Source organism: Crotalus tigris, unplaced genomic scaffold (assembly GCF_016545835.1).
Source record: "Crotalus tigris isolate CLP2741 ecotype Arizona unplaced genomic scaffold, ASM1654583v1 scf7180000017628.32516253702:7417878, whole genome shotgun sequence".
In the NCBI taxonomy this organism is placed as follows: Eukaryota; Metazoa; Chordata; class Lepidosauria; order Squamata; family Viperidae; genus Crotalus; species Crotalus tigris.
Window position 1 is genome coordinate 3122472 of NW_024096523.1, and position 14706 is coordinate 3137177.

At 40.8% G+C, this 14706-nt stretch overlaps 1 protein-coding gene across 1 annotated transcript; it reads right to left on the reverse strand.

Moving 5' to 3' along the window:
- Positions 1–950: 950 nt before the first annotated feature.
- Positions 951–10607, reverse strand: GPATCH3 (G-patch domain containing 3). Its single transcript, XM_039334229.1, has 7 exons — positions 10236–10607; positions 6044–6477; positions 5442–5619; positions 4871–4930; positions 3516–3637; positions 2692–2819; positions 951–1320 (listed from the first exon to the last, which is right to left on the reverse strand). The coding sequence occupies exons 1-7, from the start codon at positions 10585–10587 to the stop codon at positions 1107–1109; spliced, it is 1488 nt and encodes a 495-aa protein (XP_039190163.1). The 5' UTR covers positions 10588–10607; the 3' UTR covers positions 951–1106.
- Between the last annotated feature and the right edge of the window lie 4099 nt (positions 10608–14706).

The following is a 14706-nucleotide window of genomic DNA, read 5'->3' on the forward strand; positions in this document are numbered from 1 at the left end:
CACTTGGCTGGAGAATCCTGGGAGTTGAAGTCCACCTATTTTAAAGCCACCAAGATTGAAAAAAACACTGGGCTAAGCAATTATTATATTGCAATTATAGCAATCATTTCCCATCAGTTTTGTTTGTGATTAGATTGCTGTTTTTTTTAATGCTTTAGTATTATGTAATTAACCGTAAACCAGTCAGTCTTTGGAAATGGCGCTTCATGTAAACTGAATTATTTGGCTAGAGAAGACCTGGACATTTTATGGCTCATCAGCCACATCTTTGTCCCTGTCCCACCCATGGGAGGTCAATCGAAAATTAGAAATCAAATGTAAATAAGTATGTGCCATGCATCCAATACAATTGTATTGGTTTTATTTTGAAGGCAACATTTTTTCCCCAATCTATGTATGTGCATAGGTGCATGCCTACGCACCTTCAAAGCCCTACTGGTTTGGTCCTCCACAACATCCCAGTTTCTCATGTGACCATGTGGGAAAATTAACTGCCCACCCCTGGGCTAAAGGGACAGACTATAAGAGCAGTGGTTCTAAGTAAAAACATAGAAACCACCTATATCCAATTCATTTTACTTTTTTGTTGTGTCTTTTAAAATTTTACATTAACATTGTTGTTAATGTATAATTGTGTCAACCGAAAACGAAGTGAAAATGGCTTCTTTTCAATTTGTTGCAAAGTTGACACTAGAGTTCAATCTTGTTGGTCAAGTTTACTCCTCTTTTAGTCAGAGTATAATCATTGCTCTTCAATTACACCATATACTAGGCCAAATACCCTTCATTGCATAAAAAACGTATGCAGGACACACCTTAAGTCAAGAATGAAAATGCAAGATTTCATATAGACTTATTACAGAGTAGAATTATGTGAACTGTAGATCTGCAGAGGTGGAATCACCAATTACCTTTTAATTAATGTTATAGTAAAGTATCAAGAAGCAGTATCGGGTATTTTTCTTTTAATATAAATAATTAAAACCTGCTCTGGCTTTGTTATACCTCTTTTGTCTGCTAATGTACAGTAATAAAATTATATGAAAAAAAATCAGCCATTGGAAAAGCTGACACAATCTGAAAGTTCTTCCTTCTTGGCAAGTCCTTCATGAAGAACTGGAATTCTCCTGCATGCCGTGCCTGGCTTGGACGAAAGACACCTCTTGCCGGTACTTCATACTGATTGGCAGCTGACGCCGAAGAAGCTGATCTTCTGAGTCCACAGGATGAGGGTCATCATAGATGGTAGAAATGAGACCGTAGCTGTCCCTACGTGGATTCTTGGGTTTGATGAAAGTCTGGAGTTTCTCACCATGATACCTAAAGAAGAGCAGAGAATGAGTTGGTCTTTAGAGACAAAGCAAAGAGTATCAGTTGCCTTCAGCTCTGCTCTGAACAATATTGTAAAAAGTACATTGGAGAAATTTCCCCCCCAAATCTAGCAAATAAAAAATAATACAATTGATGCAATCCTTTTGTGATCCTCATGAATATTCTATAGGGCCGTTGTTCTGAAATCTGGCAGAGGTTTTTGCATATTAGCATTTATATACGTTTAGTGTGTAAATATTTGCAGAAATTGATATGAAAAAACAGGGATTACATTTGTTGTAGGTTTCAGTTAGGTATTTTTGGGAACGAAAAATATTCTATATGTTGCATTTAATAACTCATACAAATTCAATTTACAACCACTACAAGAGTGATTAAAAGGTCCATGGAAATACCGGTAGCAATTCCAAATATTAAAGCATCTTTGGTGCCAACAGTTAAAACATCCACAAAAGGAAAAATAAGCCAACAATAAAACATTCACAGTATAAAGACTTTGATCCTAACAGCACATACCAAATATATATCTGAATCACATGGACAATTATAACCAAAGGGACAGTCATCCATCAAAAGTCCTGCAGAACATTTTGGAATTAACAATCTTCCAGAAAACCTGCAATGTGCTGGCCAGTCTAGTTATCATAAGGTGAGTTATTCCACATTGTTGGGATCCTATTGGAGAAGCATCCAGGGTTTTGTAGGTCATCTTTTTATTTATCTTTTAGTTTGTATTAGCTTTCATTGTTGTAATTATAATATTTACTGAAATTATTCTATATTTAAAAAAGTTTTCCCCTACACAGGAGTCTTCAAACTTGGTCCTTTTATGACTTGTGGACTTCAACTCCCAGAATTCCTCAGCCAGGCATGCCGGCTGAGGAATTCTGGGAATTGAAGTCCACAAGTCATAAAAGGGCCAAGTTTGAAGACCCCTGCCCTAACACATGGGAATATTATTATTCCTATCCCTTGTTAAAAAAATACTTCCGTTTTTAGGATGTTCCAATGCATGAGAATGTAGAGAAAGCTGCAGTGAAACTAATTGTGTATATAATGCAACTTTCCCTTATTTTAAAGTTAGCATGGAACTGAAGTCTTACATCAGTTTATTCTTATAAACAGCCTTTAGGGCAAGAAAACTACCTCCCAGATATTTTGATCTGCACTTTGCATCATACTCAGACAGCAAGACTGTAAGTGCTAGAAGATTTCTCCAGAATGCCAGACTGTTTCATGTGTTATTTTCAGCACACTCCCAGAGACCTGAGACCACCAGCCCATTCACACGTGCAGAGCTGGATCTTTATGTGGAAACCCTTAGTTGCACTTATTTTGAAAGAGACCCACATCGCTTACCCCAAGCCTCTTTTGCATCGGGGATTCCGGCCCTCATTGTCTAAGGCTTCAGCCATTCCCGAGCTGCTGCTTCCCAAGCCAAGACCTTCGGTCCAGCCCTGTCTTTCCATCACTTTTCGGCCAAAGCCCTGGCACAGAAAGACAATCAGTTCTAAAGCAACAAAGCACTGACACCAGAATAAAGAGAGGAATCAGGTTTTTAAAGAAACAGTGTAATCATTATCAGAAGCATACAGGCAGTTCTCAATTTTACCACCACAACTGAACCCAAAATTTCCATTGCTAAGCAAGGCAGTTAAGCCAATTTTGCCCCATTTTATGACCTTTTTGGCCACAGCTGTTAAGCAAATCATTGCAATTAAGTCAACAATATGGTCATTAAGCAAACCTGGCTTTTCCCATTGAGTTTGCTTGTTGGAAGCCATCTTGGGAAGGCTACAAATGATAATCAGATGACCATGGGACAGGGCAACTGTCATAAACAAACGCCAGTTGCTAGGTAGCCAAATTTTGATTGTGTGACCATGGGGGATGCTGCGATGGTCATAAGTGTGAAATCCCAGTCATATGTTACTTTTTTCATTGCCATTGTAACTTTGAATCATCACTAAATGAATGGTTGTAAGTTGAGGACTATCTGCATCAACTTTATTAGGGGCTTTAGCACCACACAACAGCAATCATTCTCCTTGCCTCTTGTGCTATAACCACACATTTCGTTAATAGCTGCAGCAAAACTGTTACCTCAACAATTGAATGAAGGCTTTTCAGTATCTGTTCTGTTTTATTTTAGATAAATAATATATTCCCACTTCAGTTCTCACCTTGGTATATTTTTCAAAGTTCCCAATTCGTTGACCCAGGACAGACCCATCTTCTACACCATCCCGGAGTCTCTGTTCAAACCGCATCTGTACCAAATCTTTAGCATCTTTGTCACCACCATCTAGAATGAATGGAAACCCCATATAAATTTTCTGCCACAAGAAAAAAAGAGGAGCAAAATCAACAGGCTATAGAGGAGGGAGGCTTTGTCTACATGTGGGGCATATGAATATAGAAGGCCTGGGTACTTCTGGTGAAGTGAGATCAGGCAGAAAAGCAGGGGGGGAAATGTCCACCAAGACCTTGGACAGTTAGCGAAGGAGGTACCAGTCTAAGTAAAGGGAGCTTTAGATGCTCAACACTTGAGTTCAAAGGATGGATTGCTAAGAAGAGCCACTAAGAGTTCTTTTCACCAATCCCGTTTTGCTGGATGAAATGGCTTCCATTTAATTAGGGCTGATTTTGCATCCAATGCCTTAAGAAATGGATTGACAGCAAAACTCTTTTTAATTACCCTATTAGATCTTAAAACGTTACGCTTGTTCTATTGAACAATTCAAAGGTAAGGAAGTATTTCACTTATTAAAGGGAAGAAGGAGAAATGCCATTTTGGTGAGAATTTGCTGCCTGTGTATTTTATAGACAAATGTAATGAGACAGGAGGTAGTCCTCAGTTAGTTACCCCACTTGGGACCAGCAACTCCATTGTTAAGCAACACAGTTGTTAAGCGAGATATCAAAGGATTACAATTCACAATTTCACTGCTGGCTTCTCCACTGACTCACTTGTTGAAAGCCAGCAGTGATGCGTGCAAATAGCAATAGCACTTAGACTTATATACCGCTTCAGTGTTTACAGCCCTGTCTAAGCCCTGTCAGCCTGTTGCCCCCAACAATCTGGGTCCTCATTTTTACCGACCTCGGAAGGATGGAAGCCTGAGTCAACCTTGAGCTGGTGAGGATCAAACTCCTGGCAGTCAGCAGAATTAACGTGCAATACTGCATTCTAACCACTACGCCACCATGGCTCTGGGGATCATGTGACTGCAAGATGCTGCAACAGTCGTAAATGTGAGGACTCAACATAAAATTACTTTTTCAGCACCACTGTAACTTCAAACGGTTGCTAAATAGGGCCGCCTTGAAGCAAGGATTACCTGTAGCTTTGCATTGAAGAACAAAGTAATTTTCATATTTTCAATTTTGAATTGTGTCTGAAAGAATGCCAGGGCAAGATGACTGCAGTATCTCACCTTGCCAGGAGAGCAAGTCCAATTCTTGCTAAACTGAAGCTTCCAGTTACACTAAGCATTGACTGCAGATTCTACCTATTCCTGCCAAGATAGATCAGTACCTTTCTCGTAGTAGATACTCATGTCGACATCCCAATCGTCAGCTGTCTCTTCATCAAAATCTGCCAAAAGAAAAGTTGTGTGTGAAGAAAAGAGTATGTGCAACTCATTGCCACCATTCTTCCTGTGCTAACATCACCCTGCTTTACAATATCCAAGTGCGTTATGAACTCTGCATGCATTGAAATAAAGACAGATTTTATGTCCGGTTTCATTCATAGCTTTTTATAAAACGGGAACATAAAAGGGATACCCTCTCCTCTATGAACTTGCCCTGCATTGATATTTATTTGAATCTTTGCTCTAATTGTCCTAATTCTACCCTAATCTTTGGGGAGGGGGCAAGGAAAAAGAGGATGAGGAAGATGAGGATGAAATAAAGGAAGATGTATGAATGCCTGCCGGGCAACTAACCCTGCTTTTGATATTTCTACATACTTTAGACATCAGCATTTCTACATGTTTCATTCATGAGAAAGGGCCAAGTATTTACAAACAGGACACAAAAGCATATCGTTGAAAAAGCATCCAGACTTTAGTAGCAACACAGAATTAAGATGTCTGCTAATTTACCTGCTCCCTCTTCTTGCCAATATTGTGCATCTGTGTAGAAGACCAACCCAGAGCCTCCTTTCTCCCACTTTAGCTCAATTTCCTCCTCATACAAGCGTTCTTTTGTGCGTTCCTGGCTGGTGACATCTTCATGCAAGGCCTCATGCCGTTCCCACTCTTCACATCTATCATCATCCTCCTGTAGCAGAACTCGGATGATCAGAAACAGAAGAATAATACAGCTAAGATTTAGTCCTCCCCCCCCACATCTGAATTAACATTCCCCTTGGATATTTTTTTTTTTTAATTTTTAGCTGTGGATTTTGTGAAAATAAAGGATCTTTCTATTAAAGTACATGGCTCCTGGTGCAAATTCTTTACCATTAAATTAACTTGGGCAGTCCTGAGAATGCAAAAACTAAAAAATCTCAGGCCAAAGGCCAGAAACACATTGCAGTTGTTTAGGCTAATCAGCTCTGACTTCATATTCACAAGAACCTTTTCTAGCTTGTACACATGAATAAATAATGTTCTTTTTTCCTCAAAGAAGTAAACTAGCAACTTTAACTTGGTAATGAGATATATAATAGCTCCGTGTTTGACAACTGGAAGAAACTACTTACACAATCCAGGTCAGAGCCATCCGTTTCTTTCTTTTCTGGTTCTTCGTGGTCTCTCTCTTCTGCATCACCATCTTGATTTACTAACTCTACATTTGGCAAGTGGCCTCCTTCTGTTATTTCTTCTCCCGTAGCTGTGTAAACTCGCTCCTCTTCTTCAATAGTATCAGTTCCCTCATACGAAAATGGTACATTCCCGTACCTGCGAGATGAGCCAGATTTAGGGAACCGTAACTGCAGCTTTTTAATTACACGGCTGGGCATTCGGCAAGTCCTGATAAGCTCTAAGAAGACTCGTAACGGAGTTCCCACGTTTCCATGAGGCATGACTGCAGGAGGATTCAGTTCAGGGAGTCGTTCAAAATCATCCTGAGTGAAAACTTCTCTTGGTATAGTATGGAGCTCCTTTTTGGTTTTATAACAAAATAAACCAGTCTCTGTGAATATACACATAAATGTACAGATAAGGAAGAAAGTTAGTACAGCAACAGTTTCCATTCTTTAGGGCAGTGTTTCCCAAACTTGACAATTTTAAGGCATGAGGACTTCAACTCCCAGAATTCCACAGCCAGCAATGCTGGCTGTGGAATTCTGGGAGTTGAAGTCCACATGCCTTAAAATTGTCAAGTTTGGGAAACACTGCTTTAGGGAAGTGATGGCGAACCTTTTAGAGACCCAGTGCCCAAACTGCAATCCAAAACCCACTTATGTATCACCGGGTGCTGGGTGGGTGTGGCCACAGTGGTCATGGCAGACTGGGTGGGTGGGGCCAGGGCGGCGGGGGCCAGTCCCTCTCCCTCTCCAGGACACAGCACGCATGCCCACAGGGAGGGCTCTGAGTGCCGCCTCTGGCACACGTGCCATAGGTTCGCCACCACTGCTTTAGGGCTACTGGATATGAGCTGTAAAAAACAACAGATGAGTTGTCTTCCAGCTTTTTCAGGCCATATTTAATAGCTCTAGTATTTACTATTTTTGCACAGCGATCTCACACTGTGCTTAAATTCTATTTGTTCAACTTGTATAGCTGCTCATCTCACATACATGACTCTGGACAGCTCATAAAGTTAACAGAAAAAAACAACAACAGAACCCCCCCTCCCTCAACAAACATACAAGAGCCATTATAAACACTAAAACTATTAAAACCATAAAAAAATCTATAAGGGTATAATCCAATTTACTAACAATGTAGCCATTTGGCAGGCTCCACATCACCACTGCTGGATCCCCAACCCTGACAGCAAAGCCAAGCTTTCAGGCCTTTGTAAAGGCCAGGCCAATTTAAATTCCAGGTAATGAAAGGCAGGCGCCATAGCAGTAAAAGCTTTCTTCCTGGGTCCTATCAGGTGACATTCCTTAAGAGATGGGAGCCACAACATGCCTATCCTCTGAGATGTGATGGCATGGCAGATTAAGCAAGGAGAGACAAGTCCTCCACTCAAATTCTTTTCCTACTCCTTTCTTCTAGACCAATGGTTCCTAAACATTTTTTGTTATTACAACTCCTTTTAGTGTAATAATGTACACACCTCCTTTAAAAACCCAGTCCCAAACTGACACAAATGAACAATGGAAACAATACAATGAAACTCTGGAAAAAGTGGCTTCCAGTTTGCGTTGTGGCAGGATGGGACGCAGGAAGGTAGGGCTCTGCCTTCCGCGCCTGATTTCACCCTGCTGGGGGCCCTAAAAAGGGCCTAAAATCGCCCCAAAAAGGTGATGGAGAGGAGGGATGCCTTCTTGATCATGGAGAGATGGCAGTCTTTCTGTTTGATCCAAGGAAAGCCCTCCAAACCGGAAGGAGAAAGACCAGCTACATTCTTGTGGCCGGCCATTAGCTGCTAACAACCGAAGAAAGAAAAAGCACTACTTAATACATCGTAAACAGCATGTTTGGAACTCGGTGAGAATATTGATCCTTTCTTTACTATTTTACAACTGAATTTCTTGGTAAAGGCTCTCAAGAAGCTAAAAACCTCTGAATGTAAACAGAAGCGGCGTTTTAATTTTATGGGGGACAGAAACATACAATACTGAAGTGGAAGTAGCATAAAGGTACAGTTTTGATACATTTGGGAACTGAGATAACTGTTAAGAATTTTTCTTTGAAAAAAAATTGAGACAAAATATAAGAAATCAATCCTTTGTTTTAAGAGTGGAAAATGGACTTTGAATGACATCTAGTGGTAGATTTGTGTATAACACTGTAATTTGCTTCCTGGGCTGCTTGGTGATTCCTAGCTTGGGAGAACAGCTGGGAATAAAGAAAAATATTTTGGCATACTTACCTTCTTGGATTACAAATACCTACTGAGTGTGGACTTTTAACTTCAAGAAGTAGTGGGAGAGAAAAAAAAATGACCTTGGACTATGCCTGGCTAGGAGAGACTTTTGAGCTGTTTTCAGAGAGGTTGAACATTTTGAACACTTTGAACATTGTGGATTACAACTTTGTCTGATTGACGAATTTTGGATATTTGAGACAAAGGATTACTATAAAATATTGCTTTCAGGACTGAGCCTATACTTTGGAATCTATTAGAATATAAAGGATACATATAAAGACCAGAAAACTAGAGGAAACTTTGATCTACTCTTACTGAGTCTGGTGATACTAGAGCAGAGGTCCCCAACCTTTTGGACACCAGGGACCGGTTTTCCGTGGACTGAGGGGGCGTGGTTTTGTATGCTGCCTGCATCCCACGGATAGGGCTTTGCTTGTTTGTGCAGACTGGTTGCTGGCATGCTGCGGCCCAATACTGGTCCACAGACCAGGGGTTGGGGATCCCTGTACTAGAGGATCTCCAGGAATGATGCCTCAAGAAAAAACAAACACCTTTCAGAAAGAAATATATTCTATGCTACAACTAATTCACCAAACAATTGTTGAATGCAAAGAGGACATGAAAAGAAATCACAATGAGACTAAAAACAATTTAGACAATATAAACGAGCAAATCTCCAAATTAAATCTACAACTAGAAAGTTCCCAGATAACGACTACAAAATATGAACAAATAATCCAGAAATCAGAAGACAAAATAGAGGAAATGGATGTTGAGATGAAAGAGATAAAAGGGAAATATAAATGACTATATACAAACAAAATACTGCAAGACTTAGCTATAACAATGAAAACGCAAAAGACCGTTTACTCCTCTGCAAAATATATCTGATGGCAAGGAAGAAGATTTTTAAAAAGGGAATATAGAACTTGGGACACAGGGAATGAAAAGAGAAATGGAGGGAGAAAGGAACTGGGAGTTGTTTAAGGAATATAAATGGGCAGAATCTCCCCCCCCAAGTACCCTACCTAAATTGTCTTCCTCGTGTCAAGCAATTTTTACAAAAACAAAAAGAAAATTCCTGGGCGATCTAATTGTCCTGGCTTGGAAAGCGACTTGGCAAAGAAAGCGAGAGTCAGATTTAAAAAAACAGAAGATTTTACCTTTTAGAGGGGGCATTGTATGTTTAAATACTTGTTTGAATAAGATTAAATGAACAGATGACCCTTAGATATAATCAGACTTTTATAATGAAAGATATGATTTAGAATTAAGATAGCATTTTTTCTTTGTATATGGGAAATATGAAGAGGAGGATTCATTTGAATAAAACTTTTAGCTATATAAATGTAATTGATATTGAGAAAATCATAACTGATAAAGAAATTTCAAATACTGATGGGAAATCAAACCTTAACAAGAGCAGGAAAAACAGGATAGTGATTAATGATTGGGTTTATGAACTGATATTATTTATATATTAGTAAAATTGGATGAAGATGCTTATATTTAACTCTGTATACATTAACAGTACAAAAAACTGTAATGGCGTAATGAGGGGAAAATGGAAAAAAATATGGAGAAGAAAGGAGAATCAGGGGAAAAAATACTGGATTGTGTAGTATTGAACAGATTGATATTGAAGAAGTTAATGTTAAATATTTGAACCCAGACAACTTCTTGTTTACTAAGCACTAAAGACTGTAATTTTTAAAAGTTAATAACACACACACACACATATAAAACTCTGGAAAAAACTCTGCACACCTCCCCACCTCGCAGTTCGGGAATCCCTGTTCTAGACACAAAGAGGAGAAACGATGACATGAAACCATGATATGTGATGCGACATTTGTGGCGGAATCCAGGACGGGCATCCCAGGGCCTCCCCTCCGGTCTCTTAATACCTGTGTCTGGGGAAATCCGGACCCTTCGTATGACGCATCGGCCAGGCAGCGTCTCCCCTTGCGCGTCGATCCATTGCTTGCCGGAATACATGCGAACAAAGCGGAGAGACCACCCGGGCTTCACCGACACCAGGCAGCAGCAGGTCCGCCCTCCTGGCCTTGAAGGGCCGCCCAGCTGCTCTTCTCGCTCGGGGCGATGCCGATAATGGAAGCAAAGGAAGCCGCCAGCTTCGATGAACTGGCTGAAGTAGGAGCGGAGATCGGCGGAGCGCAGCTGGGCTGGAACGCAGCTCACCAGGCAATAGCGGTCGCCGCACTCAGGGGAGGAAGAACCCGGAGCCACGTCCGCCATCTTTCAACTACTGGGATACGTCATGTGACCTTCGGCATCGCCGGCTTCGCGACGCGGAGTGATGGCGTCACCACTGAACGGAAACCGGTTCTTTGTCTTGGTCATAGAGACCAAGGCTAACATTCAGAAAAGTCCATAGAAAAAGAACAGTAATGTTATGTTAAGTCAGGAGGTCTTCAAACTTGGCCCTTTTATGACTTCCGGACTTCAACTCCCAGAATTCCTCAGCCAGGTACGCTGGCTGAGGAATTCTGGGAATTGAAGTCCGCAAGTCATAAAAGGGCCAAGTTTGAAGACTCCTGTGTTAAGTGTTCTTTGGCTGAAACCATACTTCTGACTTACAGAAAATTCGAGCTTTAGCTTCCCTGAGCTTGGGACAATCAATAAAGCAGGCTTTCCTTACTGAAATGTCAGAGGGTGGAATTCAGACAGAGAAGGGGAAGTATTCACTGTATCTGAATTTAGACTCCCTTACTGGCTGGGAGTTCTGAGAGTTGAATTTATGTTAAATTTGCTGAACCGAGAAACACTGATTTACACCACGTGATATACATAGTTTCTTTGAATAACATGTTGAATTTTGCCCCATTTTACGACCTTTCTTGCCACAGTTAACTGAATCATTGCAGTTGTTAAAAGTTAGTAACACATTTGTTAAATGAATCTGGCTTCCCAATTAACTTTGCTTATCATAAGGTTGCAAATGGTGATCACATGGCCCCAGGACACTGCAACTATCATAAGTATAACTCAGTTGCCAAACACCTGAATGTTGAACATATGACCATGAAGATAAAGTGGGAAAGAAATAGAATAACATAGAATAAAGAAGAATAAAGTAAAATAATAATAATAATAATGAAAAATCACTAAAAGCAAAAATCACGTGTCTGCATAATCTCTGAAAAGAAAGTTGTGTTAGCCAAAAGCTGTATTAACAGTACGTGAATGACCTAATGCATATTTAGAAACATTGTATAAAAGTAAAAACTGCCTTCATTGTATTCCCATGAGAAATGGAGCTAACGTGTGAGAAACTATCTGAATGTTACACAAAAGTAGATTCCATATACAATGTAAGATTCCATCTATGCTTCCTTTGTTCCTGAGATAAAGAAACCTATAAAGCTTTAGTTTAGACCCTCCCCCTTGTTCAGAAATTTGCTGATTGTTAAATCACTTCTGAACCTTTTGCGCAAAAATAAAGATCTCTCTTTCACCCATGGAATTTCGTAAAAGCCCTTTATTTTTTAAGGCTTTATTTTTCCACAAGATTTATGGCGACTTCTCCGCCGGGACAATTTTAAGGGCTTTTAAGAAAAAGGATTTAACCTTCCAAGACGGATTGCCCTGGTGGGCCCCCCCCTCTCCTAAACGACGACAGCTCCAAAGCCGGCTTCGTAGCTTTTGACTACGAGGAGACTTCGACGGGAGGAAAGGGAATTAACCCATCAGGAAGCATTCCAGTCTGAGGATCCATGAGGGTGACAGACAGATCTTAAATCAACAAAGGAGTCTGGAAAACGCCTGCAGGCAAGTATTGTAAAACAGGGGAAACCTGATCCCTTTTGGATCGGAAGAGGGGACTGATCACCCCCTAGAAGGCAAAGGTGGCGTCCTTAAGCCTTCAATAGGCAGGATTGTGTGGGAGGTTAAACCATTGTAGCTCATGCTGAGTGATCGATGGTAGTGTATTAGAGAAATGGGTGGGAAAAAGTCAAAGGAGAGCGTTGACTAGACGCCACTCCAGTGCATGTTAAAGAATTTCAAAAGGGTTTTTCTAGGGATTATGGAGATCCAAAACCAAATCCAGCCATGTTAAAAAGATTCTGTGAATCTGAGTGGACTGCCCTGGGCGTAGGGTGGCCAAAAATGGGATGGGCGAATTCCGAACTCGTTGCACGGGTTCATCAAATTGTGACTGGAAATGGTTATTGGGACCAGTACCCCTATGGAAAATCAACATTGCACAGAGACCCAGATGGTTAGCAAAATGTCAGATAGAATGTACAAAGATATATTTGGCAAGCTAAAAAGCCAAGCCTCAAACAAAAGCTAAGATTTTCAGCCAGGAAGATAGGGAGGAAATTGCCAGACCACCCCCCTACGTTCCTAGAAGAGAAGAAGGGAGAATAAATCAGCAAATTCCACCCCCTCTGCCTGAAAGAGAAGCCCAATTTCAGCCAGAAGCCGGTGAGGAAGGAAAATTAGCAACAGCTGGATCCCTTCAAGAAACAGATAAAAGCTTGAACAACTTTGAAAGTGAAACCTCAGTTTCTAGCCGCACCAGGAGCAAGTTAGAAATAAAAACAGAAGAAAATATTGCCCCTCTAAGAGAGGTGTTGGTTCCTGGACCAGATAACACTAATATTTCAATGCTACAATATGTTCCGTAACTGTGACAGGGAGGAGGAACGCAAATCAGATCAAAAAGAAAAAAAGAAAGTTGAAATGTTAGCCATGGCATTGGGAGGAACATGCCTAGGACCCAATCAGTGTGCCATCTGTAAACAAGAAGGACACTGGCAAAGGGAGTGCCCCCAGAGGAATGGCCAACCCAGGGGACAATCTCGCCAGTATGGAAGAGGAAGAGGATTTAGAGGGACTTTCCAGAGAGGCTTCAGAAAGAGCTTCAAAGGAAGAGGGCATCCAGTTTATCCCAATCAGACAGAGGAAAGAGAAGAAAACATGATCGGCTTAGCTGACATGGAATGGGAAGACTGAAGAGGACAGGGTTCTATCGCCCCACCCCCAGAGCCCATTGTTAAAATAAGGGTGGGAGGACAGGTTGTCCCGATGCTAGTTGACACGGGAGCCACCAGATCTGTCCTAAATAAATCCATTGGCAAGCAATCAAATCCTTGTGGTAGCTGTATATTTAAAAATTCGCCAACGTGCTTTAGTCAAGCCCTAGCCCAAGATCTTGCTTATCTGAAGTTAGTCAGACAAGAGGATTGTTGCCTTCAATATGTCGATGATGTCTTAGTAACTGGCCAAGCAGGGAGGATTGCTTTGAAAACACGTCCAGACTGCTCCAATTGTTACAAGACTGTGGTTATAGAGCATCCAAAAAGAAAGCACAATTAGTTCAAGAGACTGTAATGTATTTAGGCTATGAACTTTCACAAGGACAAAGAACTTTGGGCCCCCAGAGAAAGCAAGCTGTGTTACAGATTCCCATCCCAGAAACAAAACAGGAAGTTAGAGCCTTTTTGGGAATTACAGGCTTCTGTAGAATTTGGATTCCTAACTTCGCTCTCACAGCTAAACCATTGTACCAAGCTTTAAGGGGACCAGAAAAAGAACCTCTTTTGTGGCAAGAGGAACAAACCCAAGCAATGAGACAATTGCAACAGGCTGTCACCACAGCCCCTGCCCTAGGACTACCTGATATATCTAAGCCTTTTTCACTTTATGTGGATGTAAGACAAAATGTAGCTTTAGGGGTCCTTACCCAAAAACAGGGAAGTTGGAACTGCCCTGTCGCTTATCTGTCAAAACACCTGGACATTTCTTCACAAGGCTGGCCCCAATGTTTAAAAATTCTAGCAGCAGTTATGCTATTACTGCAGGAGGCAAACAAGTTAACCTTTTCAGCTCCAGTGACTGTTTATACTAGTCATGCCTTGCAGACAATCATTGACAATAAAGGACATTTATGGATAAGTAATCAATGAATGCATAAAATACAGGCTCTTTTATTAGAAAATCCACAAGTTACACTGCAACAATGTTCAACTTTAAACCCAGCAACTCTAATGCCAATTCCTGATTCAACCAAACCTGTTCATGACTGCATGCAAACAATAGAACTACAATATTCTTGCAGACCTGACCTTACAGACCAACCCTTGCATAATCCAGACTATCAATGGTTTACTGATGGTTCTAGCTTTATGGATAAAGGATGTAGATACTCTGGTTACGCAATAGTTTCTCAAACTTCTACTGTTGAATCAGCACAGTTGCCTAGTCAAGCCAGTTCACAGTTTGCAGAATTATATGCCTTGACCCGTGCATTAGAAGTAGCAGCGGGAAGGACTTTAAATGTATATACAGATAGTAAATATGCATTTTTAACAATACACGCACATGTGGCTATCTACAAAGAGAGACGAT

Bases quoted from the DNA above. Each gene is read 5' to 3' on its own strand.
- GPATCH3 (XM_039334229.1), bottom strand. From the start codon at position 10,587: ATGGCGGACGTGGCTCCGGGTTCTTCCTCCCCTGAGTGCGGCGACCGC. The intron at 6,478-10,235 runs GTATTAAGAGAC...GTATATTCACAG, and splicing joins CCGGATTTCCCCAGACACAG to AGACTGGTTTATTTTGTTAT. The intron at 4,931-5,441 runs GTAAATTAGCAG...TTCTTTTGGCAG, and splicing joins TTGGCAAGAAGAGGGAGCAG to ATTTTGATGAAGAGACAGCT.